Source organism: Apium graveolens, chromosome 9 (assembly GCF_009905375.1).
Source record: "Apium graveolens cultivar Ventura chromosome 9, ASM990537v1, whole genome shotgun sequence".
Lineage (NCBI taxonomy): Eukaryota > Viridiplantae > Streptophyta > Magnoliopsida > Apiales > Apiaceae > Apium > Apium graveolens.
In genome coordinates, this window is record NC_133655.1 from 268883872 (window position 1) to 268903557 (window position 19686).

The 19686-nt window shown below is 34.8% G+C and overlaps 1 protein-coding gene across 1 annotated transcript; it reads left to right on the forward strand.

Annotated features, from left to right (window-relative positions):
• Positions 1-11915: 11915 nt before the first annotated feature.
• On the forward strand, positions 11916-12371 carry LOC141686310 (uncharacterized). The gene has a single exon (XM_074491352.1). The coding sequence runs from the start codon at positions 11916-11918 to the stop codon at positions 12369-12371; it is 456 nt and encodes a 151-aa protein (XP_074347453.1).
• The last annotated feature ends 7315 nt before the right edge of the window (positions 12372-19686 follow it).

Below are 19686 nucleotides of genomic sequence, written 5' to 3' on the forward strand. Positions count from 1 at the left end.
TTCAGACTAATGACAGATTTTGAGCAAAGTTCTTAGTTATGCCTTATTTCTAAGATGTACTGAAATGAATCAGACTTTACTCTTTGTCTGATATTTAGCTTAAAGCACACACTTACACTCCATATGAATGATGAAAATTACTGTGGTGATCAATGTTATTTTAGATGAACAGTTTAAGTGTTAGTTGCATAAATTCTGAGGACAAGTTCTGATGGAAGTTCTAATGATTAAGTTCTGAGGAAACCATATCAGTATTTGTGTGAAGAATTACAGAAATAAACATTCACTTTTTGAGTACAGAAGCTATATTCTGATGACCTTTAAATTCTGATAATAATCAAGTTCTGATGCTTACGTGGCAGTATTTATTTACTTGATTTATTTTTGGTCAATACTTGAACGGTTATATTTTATCAGAATATTGGTTTAAGTGAGATAAAGACAGTCATAATCATTTATTTAGTGGGAACAATTTTTTTTATTGAAAAACTGCATGTGCATAGTAATCATTACTTATTTCCCGTGCCCATTAACTATTGCCTTAACTACTAAATGGCTGACAGGTGTAAAGACTGTTCCAATTCGTCTTAAATGCTGTCAAGTGGCGCGTATAAGTAAAAGAGATAAAATATTTTAAATCTTTTATCTACTTTTGTATTCAATACTCTCTCTCTTTTCTCTTATTCTCTCTATATTCTCTGACGGTTTTTACACAGGCATTTTACCAAACACCTTTCAGGCATTCTTATTTCTCACTTCTTTTTTAATGTAACCCAAGGATCTAATCTTTAATGGAGCAAAGTTTGTCCCCAACAACTACACTGCCATTCTAACCAAAAGTGAAGCTCCGTCGGAACTTCATATTGTTCAGGACTTCTTGGCTCACATTGAAATAGGGTTTGCTTTGACGCAGCCATCCACTTTATCTGGAACTCAAGTTCTGACGTTCTGGCGAACGGGACTTTATGATGATGGTGGTAAGGATGGGACTCCAAGCATCGTTTTTATAGCAAAGGAGGTGGAGTACGTTGTTACTCCGGCAACAGTCAGGAAAGCTCTACATCTACCTGAGAACTGCCAGTTCAGTTCTGCTGTTGAGGAGCCATTGCTACAGTAAATGATGGCTAATTTAGGGTATGAGGAGAGTTTGGCAAAGTTGGGCCAACTTAAACGCCCACATATTCGAAGAGAATGGAGCTTTTTCTTCGATTGCATCACCAAGGCGTTCGCAAACAAATGCTCAAATTTTGACGCCATTCCGATTCTGACTCAACAAATTGGGTATGCTCTCCTAAACCAGTCTCACTTTGATTATGCCTAGACTATGTTATGTTTTATAGGAGATAGAATGGAAGAGGACAGGAATGTAATTTACTTTGCTAGGTTCTGTCAGTTAATTTACAGTTATTGTACATCAGATGAACCACAACTAGCAAGTGAACTCATAGAACCTTTTAGGTTAGCAAAAAGGGCTTTTACTGACCTTTTAACTGCTGGTAACAAAAAGAAAGTTCTGAGGCCTTTTAGAATTCCTTTAGCAGTAAAGCAAGCCCTTGTAAATGCTGATGCTGATACTTACTCTGTATTATATCCTGATGTTCCACAACAACAACAACCACAACCACAACAGCCATCAGAACCTACTACTGCCACTCAACAAACACACACATCAGAACATGCCAGCCAGTCATCAGCACATAATCAGGTGAAGCCTTCTTCTTCTAGAGCAAAGAGGACTAAGACAGTACCTCAGGCACAACAGAAAAGAAGGAAGATGATTTTAAGAGATGAGTCTGATGATGAGGCACAGGTTCAACCATCGGAACCTGTTGCTGAAGTAGCTGAGAAGGTCTCTTCTCAGAAAGCTCAAGAAACTGGGAGTACTAGGCCCCTAAAAAGGCTTAGAAAGCTAAACTCTGATGATCAAGTTCCAGAGTCTCTCCACCAGCCAAGAGACTTAAAAAGCAAAGAGCAGGGAGGGCTGTAGAAGAATCAATCTCTGAAGAAGGAATGGAAGCAGCATCTGTGGAAGGGGGTCAGGAATCTCTGATCCCACAAGAACCTACTGTAGTTGAGTCTCTTCCAAGTGCTGAGCCAGAACTTCATGAAGCTCACAAATCTCCAATCCAAGAGCCAGAGACTACTCCAATGCCTACACCTACTGTGTCTCCTATAAAATCTCCAATATATGTTGACAATCCAGGAACAAGTGCTGAAATTGATATCGACAACTTGGATGTGCCTATGGTCTTGTATCTGGAAGCTCCATCTACTTCACATCTTTCACAGCGCACTCCACCAACAACTCCATTGCTAGATGTTGATGTCCATCCAGATGAATCTTCTATTGCTTCACATACAATCATTCTATCAAAAGATGCTGATACTGAAGATTCTGCAAGTTCTGTTGAAGAAAATACTGGTGAAGCTGCTACAAATATAAATGCTGATGCAGCTGGTCCTTCTGGATATGCACCTCCACAAATAGTTGGTAAAGCTGATTTGATTAAAAAGTTTATGAGAAAGGATGCACCAGTTCCTTCGAGTGAAACTCACAGAGGAAGAGAGTGGATCAAGAAGTGGAACAAAGTTGATTTTGTTCCTATTGCAGATGTTCTTACTGAGCACCTGGCTAAAGCTGATGAGATGCTGATGAATGATGACTTCAAAGCACAGCTCAGAGTTACTGTATTGAGTACCAGGAACCTTCAAGGTCAACACTCAATAACTCAAGCCAAAGTGGACCAAATTCAAGATACAGTGACTAAGAAAACCATGAATTTCACATTGGACAAAAAAAGGTTTTTTAAGCCAGCCTTTGACCGCTTTGAGTATATAGAAAAGACTCAAGAAAAGTAGCAAGCTCAACTATCTGATATTTTAATGAATCAAGCTGCTCAACAAAACCAACTCAATGAAATCCAAAACTCTGTGGAATTGCTTGTCTCCCTGCTTCTACCAGATGATGCCAAAAAGGGGGAGAAAGTAATTAAGTCCAAATGCACAACTGATCAACCACTGAAGGGTAAGGATGATGATAATGAAGACCAGGGAAACTCTGAAAGGAGTAGAGGTCTAAGTCAAGGCAGGGATACTTTATCAAGGGAAGCCAGAACTATAAGTCAAAGAACAAGTTCTGATACTGGTAAAAGGATAAGTTCTGATGAACAAACTCTGAAACTTGATGAAGAGATCTCTAAAAGACTGTTCCTAAAGGATAATCCAGGCATGGATTTTGAAAGCCTGAAGGAAGAAAAGATTAGACTGAAAGCTGAAAATGACAAATCTAAGTCAAAGTCTAAAGCTCAAGTCATAGCAAAGAAACCACCTAAGCCTAAGGGCATTGTGATCAAAGAGAGGACAAATACTGAGGCATCTAAGGCCAAGTCCAAATCACAGGTGGAAGTTGATCATAGATTCAAGGGTAAGGCAAAAGCTCATGAATCTGTAAAGATATATATGCCAACCATGGATCTGGAAGTAAATGCTGATGAAGATACAAGTCTGATTTTGAAGAAAAAAAGGAATATTCAAGCAACCTCTGACATAGCTCAAGTTGTCTTGACATCAGAAGAAAATGAAACCTCTGGCATTGCTCATGTTAAACCTTCAACAGTTCTACTACCTGGGTTTACTAAAGCTCAACAATCTGCTCAACCTATGAAGACTTCAACAAATGTTTTTCAGGGTAGATTGATCCAAGGGAAGGAAGCTAGAGATAAAAAGGGACTGGGTAATGCTGATGAGAAAAGAATAAACAAATCTACCTCAGATCCTACATCCCTTACTGAACCAGGAGTAGGGACAACTCCAGAAAGACTAAATCAATTAGAGTCTGTATAGATGGTCTACAACTCCAAGCTGAAAGAAGACATAATGCTTTATTTTATGACAGATGGGAGAGTATTCCAGATAAGAAAGGATGCAATTCGGTTGAAGTATTATGAAGAACTGCAACATGTTTTATTTCTACTTCAAGTGAAGAACAGGTCAACAGATGGTGCTGCCAGATACTTAATATCTGATATTCAGAGGCAAAAGAAACTTTACTCTGTAAAGTCTGACAGACCATACTATCCAAAGTATAGAGATCACAATGGTGATTTAGTTGAGATGAAGCCCAATACCGCCAAGATCACTAACTTTCTGGGTATTAAGGGTGTTGAAATTAATCTGGAGTCTAACAAAGCTTATCTGATCAGACTGGATTAGCAGATGAGGAAAGCAAAGATTAATGATCTCAGGGCTGCTATCTTTCAGACAGGAGAAGATACAGCTGAACTTAAAGATGCTAAAAGGAGGATGATAAATGAACTTGAATATGCTGAGAGAACTCTTTTGAAGAACTATCTCAGAACAACTCCTGACATCCAAGAGATCACACACTGAAGCCAGGTCGAGGACTACAACTGTTAAATTTTGAAGGATATACAGGCTAAAGCTGATATCAGACTTTAAGTATGGTAAAAGCTACAAGGACTGTGAGTTGTAGTTATCTAGTCATATTCTCATATGTATTTGTACTTAATGTTTTTGACATCATCAAATATCTATTGAACTTGTAAATTATGCTAATTTAAAAGTTGGGGGAGATTGTTAGATATATTGTGATGTCATGTCTAATAATGATTTGTGTTTAGTTTTCAGATCTTGACTAATAGGAAAAATCAGGACTTAACTGGAAATCAGTACTTATACTGAAGTCAAAACTTAAGATATCAGAACTTAAGTTATCAGAACTTAAGATATCAGGAGATATTCATCAGAAGATAATATCAGGACTTAAGAAGACTTTCAGATAAGGAAGGCGGCTGATTGAAGGGAAAGAAGATCAAGACTAAAACAAGAAGAGATATGCATGGAGAAGTATTCTATGAAGAATAGAAGACTTTGAGGAAAAGATAATTAATTGATATATTTTAGGATACAAAATTATATTTGATTTCAATTAGAGATTATCTTGTAACTGTGTGGTATATAAACACAGCATAGGGTTTACACTATAAGTGTTATCATTATCGAGAATATTATTCATTTGTAACCCTAGCAGCTCTCGTGATATTTGTTCATCACTGAGAGAGAACAATTCCATTGCAACACTGTGTTATTAATAGGATTATTCTTATTACATACTTGTGTTCTTAATTTGATTTGATTGTATTATACACTGTATTTAACCCCCTTCTACAGTCTGTGTGACCTAACAATTTTAAATGTTTTCCAACAAAAATAAGCAACCCCATTACCAAACACACCCGCAATACCAAACACACCCCAAAACTAACATCCATACCTAAGAAAAATAGGAATATATTATCAATTTAATATTTTAGTTACTTTTTGGAAGTAAACGCGTTTTAATTTACTATTTTAATATGAGTAGTGCTAGGTTCCCCAACAATTTTACTAAATGACGTGGCTAACACATGACTTATTTTAATTCGTGGGCGCATATTAATGCACGCGGGGTCCCATTTTATTATCAGGAAGGTTACCAACTATTCATGTGATACATCAGATTTTGGGAAATTTTTGGGGTAAAAATTTGGGGTCTATAACATTTTCCTTTTAATATTTCAACACTGAAGCTAGATTCAAGTCACCGAAAGAAAAGATAAGACAAAACGGATGTGTTGGAGTTTCCCGTTTTTGCCGAATATTTTATTTCTTTCTCCGCGTCTTTTAAAATTCAAAAATCTGTATTATTTGATGTAATTACTTTTCAGTGATTAATCATAATTCATATATATTATTAATAATACACATATTATTTATACATATAATATTATAAATATACTATTTTTTTGAACCGAACTCGAGCTTAACGAACGAACCAAACTCGAACCGAACACGAATCGAACTCGAGTCGAACACCTTAAAATTTTGGTTTGGTTTATTAAGATTATTGGACAAGAAATGTTGTTCGAAGTTGAGTTCGATAAGCTTATCAGATGAGCTTATTGAACTTGAACTCGAACGAACTGGACGGGTTTAACGAATAATTTGGTTCATTTGTAGCCCTAACGGCAGCCCCAACAAATACATATTTTAATACTTTTAATATATATATATATATATATATGTTTTGATGTCAAGAATTATAAAAAATAACGCTTTGATGAGTTTTGAATTTTGATGGTGAAATTACCAGCATCTGCTTTCCGCAAAAACTGAAAAATAACTTTTATGAAAAATATGGGGGCCTTCCTTTCTCTAACGACAGCTTTTACGTCAAAAGCATTTTGCAGGAAAGCAGTTTTTTTTATTTTAACAAATAATAGTTTAAATGATTTCAAGCAAAAATAAGTAACCCCAATACCAAACACACCCCAAAACTATTCTAAGAAAAATAGGTAAATATTATCAATTTAATATTTTAGTTACTTTTTGGAAGTAAACGCATTTTAATTTACTATTTTAATATTTCTACACTGAAGCTAGATTCAAGTCACCGAAAGAAATGATAAGACAAAACGGATGTGCAGGAGTTTCCCGTTTTTGTCGAATATTTTATTTCTTTCTCCCGTGTTCTAAAATTCGGAAATCTGTACTGTTAGATGTAATTACCTTTCAGTGATTAATGATGATTAATCAGATTAATTAATCATAGTTTTAATCAGAAGTAATTTAATTAATTAAATAATAATATAAAATTTTATTTAAATTTCACTAAGTTGTCATAAGATTTACAAAAATACCATATATCATTAATTAACATTTGATAGTTTACATATTTTTTTATAGTTGTTTTATACATAATAATTAATACTTACTATTTAGTAGTTAGAAAGTTAGTAATTAAACATAAATTCGTGATGTGCTAAAATTAATTACATAGCAAATCGATAATAGGAAATTGGGGTTAAATGGCATTTTGGTCACTCAACCAAATGAAAACTTGCAGTTGGGTCACCCCACTCAAAAAGCTGTTAATTACATCATTTTACTTTTAAAAAAATTCATACAGGTCACTCACCGTTACATTCCGTTAAAAACTTGACGGAATCCTGACTAAGCTTGGTAACTAGACTTAAATAAATTCACTGTAGCATGTACAGTTAGCTGATGCGGCATTTTGGTCACTCAACTAGCTTGAAACTTGCAATTTGATCATCAAACTGATAAAACTTTTATACCACTGATCATTATGTCTATTAAAAATTGAAAAAAAAATGAACGAACAAGTCTCCTACAACAACGTTAAGGGCCCTCCTACCACACCTCTTTACAACAAATACACAGATTATCATCAATGATTTTATTCACAGAAACTAAGGGTGCACATGGGTCAGGTTGGCCAGGTTCTATGTATTTTAACAACCCGACCCAAAGTTTAAAATTTTATAACCCGGCCTAAAAAAATAAAAATGCAACCTAACCCTACCATTTGTTCATCGGTTTGGATCGGTTTGAATTGAGTTGAACGGGTTATTAAATGACATTTAAAACAAATAATTGTTAAAAAAATATATTTTTGATAAGAGAATATCGTGAAAATATACGAGTTTAAAAATAAAATTACTTTACGAATCATTATAGAACAAGTTTGGGAGTTTGAAATAAAATCCCAATAAAAATTTTGAGATTTTTTTTTAAAATTTTGAATTTTTTTGAAATATTTTGAGATTTGTAAAGACTTTAATATGGGAATTGAACAACATATTGATACATTTATTTATTGTATTTATGTGTTCCAAATTTTTTTAAAAGAGAAAATAGTGTTTGTAGGAGAGCTCTTCGTTCGGTTTTCTTTTCAGTTTTTAATGGACGTAATGGTCAGTGACTTGAATGAAAATTTCTTTAGTTTGATGACCAAATTGCAAGTTTTGAGCTAGTTCAGTGACCAAAATGCCGCTTCATCTGATTGTACATGACACAATAGATTTATTTAAGCCAAGTCACCAAGTTTAGTCAGCATTCCGTTAAATTTTTAACGGAATGTAACGGCGAGTGACCTGGATGAAAAGTTTTAAGAATAAAATGATGTGATTGAAAGTTTTTTGAGTTGGATGACCCAACTACAAGTTTCCGGTAAGTTGAGTGACCCAAACACCATTTAACCCTAGGAAATTGTGAAATAAATGAATCAATTGAGTAAATTTTTGGGAAAAATAAGAGTACTTTAATTAAAAAATTTATTCAATTACTAGAAATTATGATTTAGGGGCATATAATAGTCAATATAAGTCAAAATTTTATTCTTAAATATTAACAATTCTTTTAAATTTCAATTCTTTTTCTATTAATTTTCACCCTTGGACTCGAACATACCACTTTTTGACTCGAACTGACCAATTTTTAACCGAATTTTTAAAAACGTACTTTGACCCAATTTTTGATTAATTGACACAAAACCCGTCTGAACTCCAATTAATCGGCCCATTAATCGACCAATTTTTAAAATACTGTTGTTAATATATAATTAAGGCCTATAGTCTAGACACATGCATCCATGTCTGGCCTACATGTGTTAAAGAACAAATATTAGAAAATAAGTGAGAGTTGTTATGATATATTAATGATTATCAATGTAAACAGAGGAAGATATTGTCAAACCAGCTTTTTTTCTTACATTTCCAGTACACGGTGAAGTATTTTTCAATGCACATACGCGAAGTGAATTTATTTTATTCACATCAACAAACTACAACAAACTGTTAAACTCTTGTAATACTATGAATATATGTTCAATCTCGTCACTTTCTAATACAGTTAATACAATAAATGATTTAACTTTCTTTCTACCCTCTTTTACTATTCGTACTTATACTTATATTTATATATATATATAGGCCTTTAATCCGTGAAGAACCATCTTATATGGAGAACCGTGGAGAATCATTGATTTTATTATAGAATCTCATCATAAATTGTAAAATTTTATTTCAAAAAATATAAAATTTGATGCTAATCTAGAATTATATTTATATTTGAATATAATAAAAAATATAACAATTAAAATTAAATAAAATTACTTGATTTTAAATTTGATTCTACAGTGGAATAATTTTTAATAATTGTGATTCTACTATAGAACCAATTTAAACTTTTTCATTAATTTCTATGAATTTTTAAATAAAAAAATTGTGTAACTTCGATTTTTAACTTGATAATTAAAATATATAACTATATATGATGAAAAATAAAATAAAATATATATTTTGTTGTGAATTGATTTGTCATGTGGTCAAATATTGTAATAGTAAGGCTAAGCTTTAGGTGTAGAATTGTAAACATGAACATTAATTACATGTCCCCTTTGTTTTACTATAAATAGCTTGCATCTGTGAATGAAAAATACACCCCAAGCAGCTTGCTTCTTTCTCTCTTTGCTCAGCTCTCTTTATCTCTCTATCTGCTCTATAAATAACTTATGCATGATTATCCACTTTAATTTGTTATTGGTCGGAGATAACCTGCATACGCAGACGTCCGTATGGCGGGTGAAAATTCATTTGTCATTTTATATATAGATCTGTTTATAATATCAATGATAATAATGATATATACATTGATTATTGCGTACTTGTCAACGCACCTGATTAACTAGGATTTTATGTAATATTTACATTGATGAATTAAAATTTAATAATTTTCGTGTTAATTCAGATTTAGTATGACAAATATTACAAGTTTGTCATTCGTTCCCTTGGACATTTCTGGCTATAATTATTTATCATGGGTACAAGATGTAAAGTTGCACTTGGGTTCAAAAAATTAAGAGATACAATAAAGACAGAAAATAAATTCACGGCTGAAGAAAACTTTACCTCTATAATTTTCTCTGACACCACATGCATGAAGATTTAAAATCTGAGTACTTAAAAGTCGAGGATCCCTTTATTTTATGGGAAAATCTAAAGGATAGGTTCGATCACCAGAAACTAGTTTATCTACCTGCAGCTGAAAATGATTGGGCTAATTTAAGACTTCAGGATTTTATGAGTGTCCGAGCATATAGCTCTGCTTTGTTCAAAATAAGTTCTAGTCTTATTATATGTGGTGAAAAAGTTACGGAAAAAAGAAAAATCAATAAAACACTATCAACTTTTTACCCCAACAATATCAACTTAGCAGAGATGTACAGGGAGGGCAAATTTACTAAGTTCGGGGATCTTCTATCAACTCTTCTCGTTGCTGAATAGAATCATGAATTGGTGATTAAGAATCATCAATCCCGTCCTACAGGATCTACCCCATTACCTGAAGTAAATAACATGTCATTCCAGCAGAATGTGCGTGGAAAAGGGTATAGAGGTGGACGGGGCCAAGGTCGGTATCTTGGACGAGGTCGGAGCCACGAGCATTTTTGTCCCTATAATAACTCTGGTCACCGAAAGCGGCAATCTGAATCACAGAGTAAAAGAAAGGCACCACGAGGAGGAACAACTGGAAATGTTTGCTATAGGTTCGGCATGGATGGGCACTGGACACGTAATTTTTCATGCCCCAAATCATCTTGTTAAGCTATGCCAATCTTCTCAAAAATCAAAAGAGAAAATGGTAAAAACAAATTTCGCCAACAATAACATAGATGATTTCCCGAGAATCACAACTGGAGGAATAAGCATTAATGGTCCGAATGAATCTAACGAAACTCCCATATAGGAGGCTGAAGATTAGTTTCATATAATTACTATAGTAGTGTGTATTGTGTGTTTTATTTTGTTTAAACTATGTAGCGTGTTATGTTCTTATCAAATAAATTATGTTTCTTAATTATATACAGAATGGATTCCGAAGATATATGCATTACTGATTGTGGTACAACTCATACGATTCTACAGAACAAAAAATATTTTACCCATATAACCAAAACCGAAGCTCAAGTTGTAACGATTTCCGGCGTATCTAATATAATCGAAGGTTTCGGAAAAACTAGTTTTGTCCTCCTTAATGGTACCCACATACACATTCCAAATGTATTATATTATAGTAAGTCTACTAGAAATCTTCTTTGTTTTAAAGATATCCGACTCAATGATTTTCACATCGAAACTACCTCTGAGGCTGATAGAGAATATCTTCTTATTACTTCCGTTAATCCTATAAACAAGAAAATCTTAGAAATGTTTCACTCACTTTCCTCGGGATTATATATGATGAAAATTAGAACTATTGAGTCACACAATGTCATTGCTTCCAAACTCATAGATCCAAAATCTTTTACACTTTGGCATGAAAGATTAGGTCATCCTGGCGTCTATATGATGCGTCGTATTATAGAGAATTCTACTGGTCATCCTCTTAAAGATTTTAAAGTTCTTTCCAACAATGACCTTCCATGTTCAACATGTTCTTTAGGAAAATTGATTACTCGACCATCTCCTACTAAAGTTCAACTTGAAAGCCCAAATTTTCTAGAAAGGATCCAAGGCGACATATGTGGACCTATACACCCATCATCTGGACCATTTAGGTACTTCATGGTATTAATCGATACCTCAACTAGATGGTCTCATGTTTATCTTCTCTCAACTCGTAATGATGTTTTTGCAAAATTACTTGCCCAAATAATCAAATTGCGAGCTCAATTCCCAGATCATTGCATTAAGTCAATTCGTTTAAATAACGCAGGAGAATTCACATCTGCAACTTTTGTCGACTATTTTATGTCTGTAGGAATCTCAGTTGAACACCCAGTTCCTCATGTACATACACAAAATGGGTTAGCCGAGTCCTTTATCAAAAGACTCCAACTTATTGCAAGACCGTTGTTGTTGAAATTAAAATTACCTACATCTATTTGGGGTCACACAATACTTCATGCTGCTAATGTTATTAGGATTAGACCAACTTCCTACAACCAACATTCTCCGCTACTACTGGTACTTGGTTAAGTTCCTAATATTTCTCAATTTAAAATTTTCGGAAGTGCTGTATATGTACCGATTGCTCCACCACAAAGATCGAAGATGGGAGCTCAAAGAAGAGTAGGTATCTACGTTGGTTTTGATTCCACGTTTATTATTAGATATCTGGAGCCTCTAACCGGAGATTTATTTACCGCAAAATATGCAGATTGTCATTTTGACGAGTCTATGTTTCCTCCCTTAGAGGGAGATAAACATTCAAATAAAGTTAATCCTGACATAACATGGAATACATCAGGGTTATATTTTCTAGATCCACGTACCGGTCAATGTGAACTTGAAGTAAAAATAATTATCCATATGCAAAATATCGCAAACCAAATTTCTGACGCATTTAACGATTCTAGAAATATAACTAAATCTCATATACCTGCATTAAATACTCCAACTAGAATAGATATACCGATTCAAAAATCAGATACAAAAGAATTGGTTACAGAATCAAAGTCATGCCTGAAGCGTGGTAGACCGGTTGGTGCAAAAGATGTTGCACCATGAAAAAGAAAAATAAAGAAAATTGCCCCGGAAGTGGCACATGCTCCAGAAGAAGCAAATACCCCTGAAGTGGTTTTATCCCCTGAAGAAATTTCAGTCCCTGAAGATACGAGATTAAACATTCATGAAATTTCAATAAATTATGTACATGATATGAAATTTCAATAAAGTATTTGGACATGTTGTCCAAACACCAATTGATGTGAACCCTGTTGGGAATAAATGGGTATTCATAAGAAAACAAAATGAAAAGAATGAAATTTTGAGATATAAAGCCCAACTTGTAGCACAAGAGTTTTCTCAAAGGCCTGACATTGATTATCAAGAGACACACTCGCCAGTGATGGATGGAATTACTTTTCATTTTATATTAGGTATGGAATCTAAAGAAAAATTGGAAACACGTCTTATGGACGTCATTACTGCATACTTGTACGGTTCACTTGATAGTGAAATTTTTATGAAAATCCCAGAAGGGTTAAAAATGGACGAGTTCAAGAAACCTCGTCATATATACTCCATTAAACTTCAACGATCATTATATGGACTGAAACAGCCTGGTCGTATGTGGTATAATAGACTTAGTCGTTATTTATGTTAGGTCACACAACATTATAGAAGGGGGTTGAATATAGTGTTTTTACAATCAAATCGATTTAGAACACAAGTATGTAACAATAATCAAGTTTATTCAATATAATAAGCTCTGTTACAAAGTAGGTTAAACTACTCTCTCAGTGATGAACATTATCACTAAGAGCTGTTAGATTTATAAAGAATAATATTCTCGAGAATGATAACACATATAGTGTAAACCCTAAGCTGTGTTTATATAGTACACAGTTACAAGATATCTTCTAATTGATATGGAATATAATTTTGTCTCCTAAAATATATCAATCAGACATTATCTTTTTACAAGTCTTCTAGTCTTCCAACTCTAAAGCATATCTTCCAGTGTTTTAGTCCAGATCCTCTCCTGTAAATCAGCTGCATTCCTTATATGAAGTACGCACACTTAAGTCCTGATATAAATCCTGACGGCCTTAAGTTCTGATATAAGTTCTGACTTCAGTAAGTTCTGATTTCTAGTAAGTCCTGATAAGTCCTGATATTAAGTTCTAAAACTAAACACATCAGATTAGTTATGACATCACAAATATATCTAACAATCTCCCCCAACTTAGGATCTGATGGTTTAACATTTTTCCATAGGAGTTTCTTCTTATCAGCAACTGTCATCTTGTTCAAATCAACTTGAGCTCTGTCAGAGGTTGATGTCTTGATGACTTGTTCAGGATTTGCAGATTCTTGTGTAGCTTGCTGTTCTGAAATTTCTTCACTCTGAACAACTTGAGCTATGTCAGAAGTTATCATAGATTCTTCTGTAATCTTCTTTCTTTTCAGAGTTTCAACAGTTTCATCTTCGGGAGCAGCATCATCAAAAACCTGAACCATCTTGCACACAGGATCCATCAGAATTTGAGGAATCTTCATCTTCTGCGTCTTGACTGTCTCCCCAACTTTTCCTTTTCCCTTGTCTTTGGGATCAGTAGTAGTTTGAGATATAGTGCTTGATCTTGGAATCTCTGTGGCAAATCTTTCTTTTATCACAATTCCTTTTTCCTTAGGCCTTGGAGGTTTCTTTGCATTAGAAGCTTTAGACTTAAGATTTGTCTTCTCAGCTGCAAATCTAGCTTCCTCCTCCTTTAGAGTCTCTAAATCCATTCCAGGATTATCCTTAAGAAATAATATTTTAGCAATTTCTTCATCAAGAGTCTGAATCTTGGGATCCCTATAGTAGACAGTAGTCTCCCTTCCCTTAAGCTTAAGAGTTTGTAAAAACTTCTGAGAGTCTTGACTTCCACCTTGAATGAGAACATCAGGCTCTGTCATCAGAATTTGATTATCAGAACTTGCTATCAGAGTTTGAGCATTCACAGCTTCAGAACTTGTATTCTTCTGTGTAGAAGATTTGTTACAATCAGAAATTAGTTTCTGTGAAGAAACTTTGCTGCTTTGCTTGCTTTGACCTTGACCTTTGCCCTTGCTAGGGTTCCTGGTCATCTTATTTATCATCCTTCTTCTTCAGTACTTGAATAGTTGAGCATTTGGACTTAACTACCTTCTCCCCCTTTTTGGCATCATCTGATAGGAGTAGAGAAAGATGGAGTTCCACTGTAGATTGGATTTCATTGAGCTGTGTTTGTTGAGAGGCTTGATTCTGCAGGACCTCATCCAGTTGGGCCTGCTTCTTTTCTTGAACTTTCTCAATAGCTTTAACTTTCTCTTGAATGGGTCTGATAAATCTCTTTCTGGTCTAGTTTAATCTCCATGTCCAGCTTATCAGCTGTTTCCTGAAGTTTATCAACCTTTGCTTGAGCTATGGAGTGTAGACCTTGAAGAAATTTAGTACTGAGAGCTGTGACTTTAAGTTATGTCTTGAAATCAGAGTTTGTCAGCAACTCATTAGCTTTTGCAACATGATCTTTCAGAACATTTGAGCTGGGAATGAAGTCAGATTCATTCCACTTCTTGGTCTATTCAACTCCTCTGTGAGTTTCCTCCTAAGGAACAAGAGCTTCCTCTTCAACAAATTTAAGCAGTGCCTCCTTTCCAAGAATTGGAGCATTAACTAGAGCATTCGCCGGAGCACTATCTCCAGAATCTGATAAAAGCTCATCATTTTCTGACAACACAAGAGTGTGTGTAAGTGAAGGAGATTCTAGAACAACTTCATCTGTTTCAGGATCCAAATCCAGAATTGGAGTAGTAGGAATATCAGCATTTATTGGAGAAACAGATGGAGTTGACACTTGTGCTTGAGGTGCTTCCAGAAACAAGACAGTTGGAATGTTCAACCTGTGAATGTCAATTTCAGGACTTAATCCTGAATCTTCAACTGTAGCAGTTTCCTTGAATGGAGAGATAGGAGGTGTGATCACTGTGTCTAGAACAGTGTCTTCAGGTTAAGGTGGAGCTGGCAAAGCTTCAATGACTGTAGGTTATGATGAGATCAGAGATTCCTGATCCCCTTCCTCAGCTTCTTCATATTGAGCTTGTGTTATTCTCATACCTGCTATCTTCTTCTTTGATCTGGACTTTGGTTGTGAAGGAGTTGCTTGAGCAGCATCAGAACTTGAAGTTCTTTTCCTTTTCAAAATCCTAGAAGCCTCAGCTTCATTCTTTTTCTGAGGAGATACCTCTTCATCTTCTATCTACTTCTGAAGAATTGATTCTTCAGCTGCTATCTCCTTCTGAAAAATTACCTTTTCAGCTTCTATTGTCACAGGTTCTGATGCATGAACCTGTACTTGTTCATCCTCATCAGATTCATCTCTCAGAATTATCTTTCTTCTTCTCCTTGGTGGAGATCTAGGCACAGAGATAGTCCTTTTGGTTGTGGCCTAGATGATGTAGCAGATTTCACAACTGGCACTTGTTGAGATGTACCAGATTGTGGTTTAGATTTGGATTTGAGAGGTGAGGTTCTGATAGTAGGTGCTGATGGTTGTGGTTGAGAGGATTGTGCCGGTTGAGTATTGGTAGGCTGGGTTGGTGGAGCATCAGGATATATAGATGTGTATGTGTGAAGATCAGCATTTACTAAGAACTGTTTAACAGATTGAGAAATTTGGAGGGGTTTTAGCAAATCCTTCTTATTATCAGTAGATAATAAGTCTGTGAAAGCTCTTTTGTAAAGTTTAAAGGGTTCAATTGTCTCACTAAAGTTTTGAGGTGCATCAGAACAACAGAAACTGTATATAAGTTGACAGAATCTAGCAAAATATACTATATTGCTATCTTCTTTCATCCCATCACCTATAAAACCTAGCACAACACTAGCATAATCAAAATGGGTTTGATGAAGAAGAGCATACCCAATTTGCCGACTTAAGATTGGTATAGCATCAAAGTTGGAGCACTTGTTGGCAAAGGCTTTGGTGATGCAATCGAAAAAGAAACTCCACTCCCTCCTGATGCGGGGCCTCTTCAGTTGTCCCAGCTTGGACAGAGATTTCTCATAACCAAGATTTGCCATCATCTGTTGAAGAACTGGTTCCCCAACTTGTGAATTATAAGTATAGTTCTCTGAAAGATGTAAAGCTTGTCGAACAGTTGACAAGGTAACCAAGTGTTCATCTTCCCCTGTTGTAAATATGATGCTTGGGGACCCACTTTCACCACCATCATCATATACTCCTGACCTTCAAAACTCCAGAATTTGCTTGCCTGAGAGAATCTGTGGTTGGGTCAGAGCATACCCAATTTCACTTCGAGATAGAAAGTCTTGAATGAAGTGAAGTTCTGAAGGAGCCTCGTCCTTGTTGAGAATAGCCATGTAGTTATTGGGAACAAACTTGGCTCCATCATAGATAAGATCCTTAGGTGCCATATTTGTAAGAAATTAAGTGAAAAGTTGTGTGTTTGCAAGGTGTTTTGATAACATGCATGTAAGAAATAGCTTCAGAGAATATTAGGGAGTGAGAGAGAATAAGAGAGATTAGAAAATAAGAAAAGTAGGTAAAAGATTATAAAATCTTTTAACTCTCTTATTTATACACTTCACGTGACAACGGCTATTTTTGTGAAGCAGAACAGACTTTTTACACCTGGCAGCATGGAAACAATCAAAACAGTAATGAGTGGGCACGGTAAACGTGCAGTAATTATTGCTCACATGCTGTTACCAAAACACACACACAACCCATTAACCAAATGATTATCACTATTTTTATCTCACTTAAATATATTCTGATAAAAATGACCGTTACAGTAAATAACAAAAATAAGTCAAGTAATTAAATAATGTCACGTAAGCATCAGGATTTGCATCAGAATTTGCATCACAACATGAAAAATATCAGAATTTAAAGGTCATCAGAACATGGCTTCTGTACTCAAAAAGTGAATGACTGTTTCTGTGATTCTTCACACAATTTCTTCAGAGTTTAATCATCAGAATTTATGCAAATAATACTTAACTGTTTATCTAAAACAACTTAATCACCACAGTAATTTTCATCATTCATGTGGAGTGAGAGTGTGTGTATTTGCAAATGATCAGATAAAGATTAAAGTCTGATAAACTTCAGTATATCTTAGAAATAAGGCATAACTAAGAAAAGTGCTTAAAATCTGTCTTTAATTTTGAAGTCTACTATAGAATAAATTTATGCAAGAATCCACCTCAACTGTTTGTGCTCATTTTATGCATCTTTTGACATTCTTTTTACAGTGGCTTCTCAGTGTAAATGAGTTATAACTGCTATCAGAATTTATGTTGTTATCAAAATATTTCTCCAGTAATCAGAGAATGTGAAAAGTCACCAAGAAAAATTTGCTTTTCTAATGCATATAACTTAACACCAGCATTGCACTTGGGTCTTCCCTTCCACATATTTACTCTTGATCTCAAAGGAGTACATGATTTCAATTTTTCTTTGCTTTTTTTTTATTTTCTTCAGATAAGTGAGGCTTATCAAGCATGTAGTTCATCCTTAAGATTTACTGACATCAGAATTTGACAGATGAGAAGCAAGAATCTAGTTTATGACTTAGTAATAAGATACACAAAGTAAATTTGACTAAGCTCAAAATCAGAATTTGCTTATGTTTGAGATTTCCACATAAACAACTAATTCAAACATGGGATACATAGTTTGTTAAAGACTACTAAGTCAGCATCTAACAAAGTAATCCTCATTGGATTAAATAGTCACAGAACATGTAAAACACTTTCAGAGTTTATAGAATCACATCAGATAACAAGCAGTGTTTAATATATATCAATTTTAAGCACAAATTACATAGGAAAATCTGTAAACACTGATTATAAAGTCTGATACATGAGAACAAAAACTAAACAGATTTTGAGAAAGAACCTGAAACCATTCCAAGTTCATTTACCAGTCTTGTAAAAGTAGCTTCACATAGTGGTTTTGTGAAGATATCTGCTAGTTGTTGATCTGTTGGAATAAAATGCAATTCCATTGTACCTTCCATTACATGTTCCCTTATGAAATGGTACCTTATGCTGATGTGCTTTGTCATGGAATGTTGAACTGGATTACCTGTCATAGCAATAGCACTTTGATTATCACAGTAAATGGGTATTTTAGAAAATTCTAACCCATAGTCCAGTAACTGATTCTTCATCCAAAGAATCTGTGCAAAACAGCTTCCTGCAACAAATATATTCTGCTTCTGCAGTTGATGTGGAAATTGATTTCTGTTTCTTGCTAAACCAAGAAACCAATCTGCCTCCAAGAAATTGGCAGCTTCCACTAGTGCTTTTCCTGTCAATTTTGCATCCTGTAAAATCTGCATCTGGAGTAACCTATTAGCTTAAAATCAGATTCCCTAGGATACCAAAATCCTAGATCAGCTGTACCCTTGAGGTACTTGAAAATTCTTTTCACAGCTATTAGATGAGGTTCTCTTGGATCAGCCTGAAATCTTGCACAAAGATAGGTAGCATACATGATATCTGGTCTACTTGCAGTTAAATAGAGTAAAGAGCCAATCATACCTCTGTAGTTAGTAATATCTACTGATGCTCCAGTATCTTTATCTAACTTGGTGGATGTGGCCATGGGAGTTGATGCAGTAGAACTGTCTTTCATTACAAACTTCTTGAGTAAATTTCTGGTGTACTTGGATTGATTTATGAAAGTACCTTCTTCAGTTTGCTTTACTTGAAGTCCCAGAAAATAGCTAAGTTCTCCCATCATACTCATTTGATATCTTGACTGCATTAGCTTGAAAAATCTTTCACAAAGCTTTGTATTTATAGAGCCAAAGATGATATCATCAACATATATTTGTACCAAAAGTAAGTCATTTCCATGGTTGAGGTAGAATAAAATCTTGTCAATTGTGCCTCTGTGAAATCCACTTTCCAGAAGGAATTGTGTCAGAGTCTCATACCATGCTCTAGGAGCTTGCTTTAGGCCATAAAGTGCTTTGTCAAGCCCGTAGACATGATTGGGAAATTTTGGATCTACAAAGCCTGGAGGTTGTTCAACATATACCTCTTCTTCCAATTCTCCATTGAGAAAAGCACTTTTCACATCCATTTGAAAGACTTTAAACTTCTTGTGAGCAACATAAGCCAAAAGATTCTTATGGCTTCCAATCTAGCAACTGGAGCAAATGTTTCATCATAGTCAATACCCTCTTGTTGAGAGTAACCTTTAGCAACCAACCTTGCTTTGTTTCTTGTAATTATGCCATCATTATCAGTTTTATTTCTGAACACCCATTTTGTACCAATAATGGATCTGTTCTTTGGTCTTGGCACTAGGGTCCAGATTTT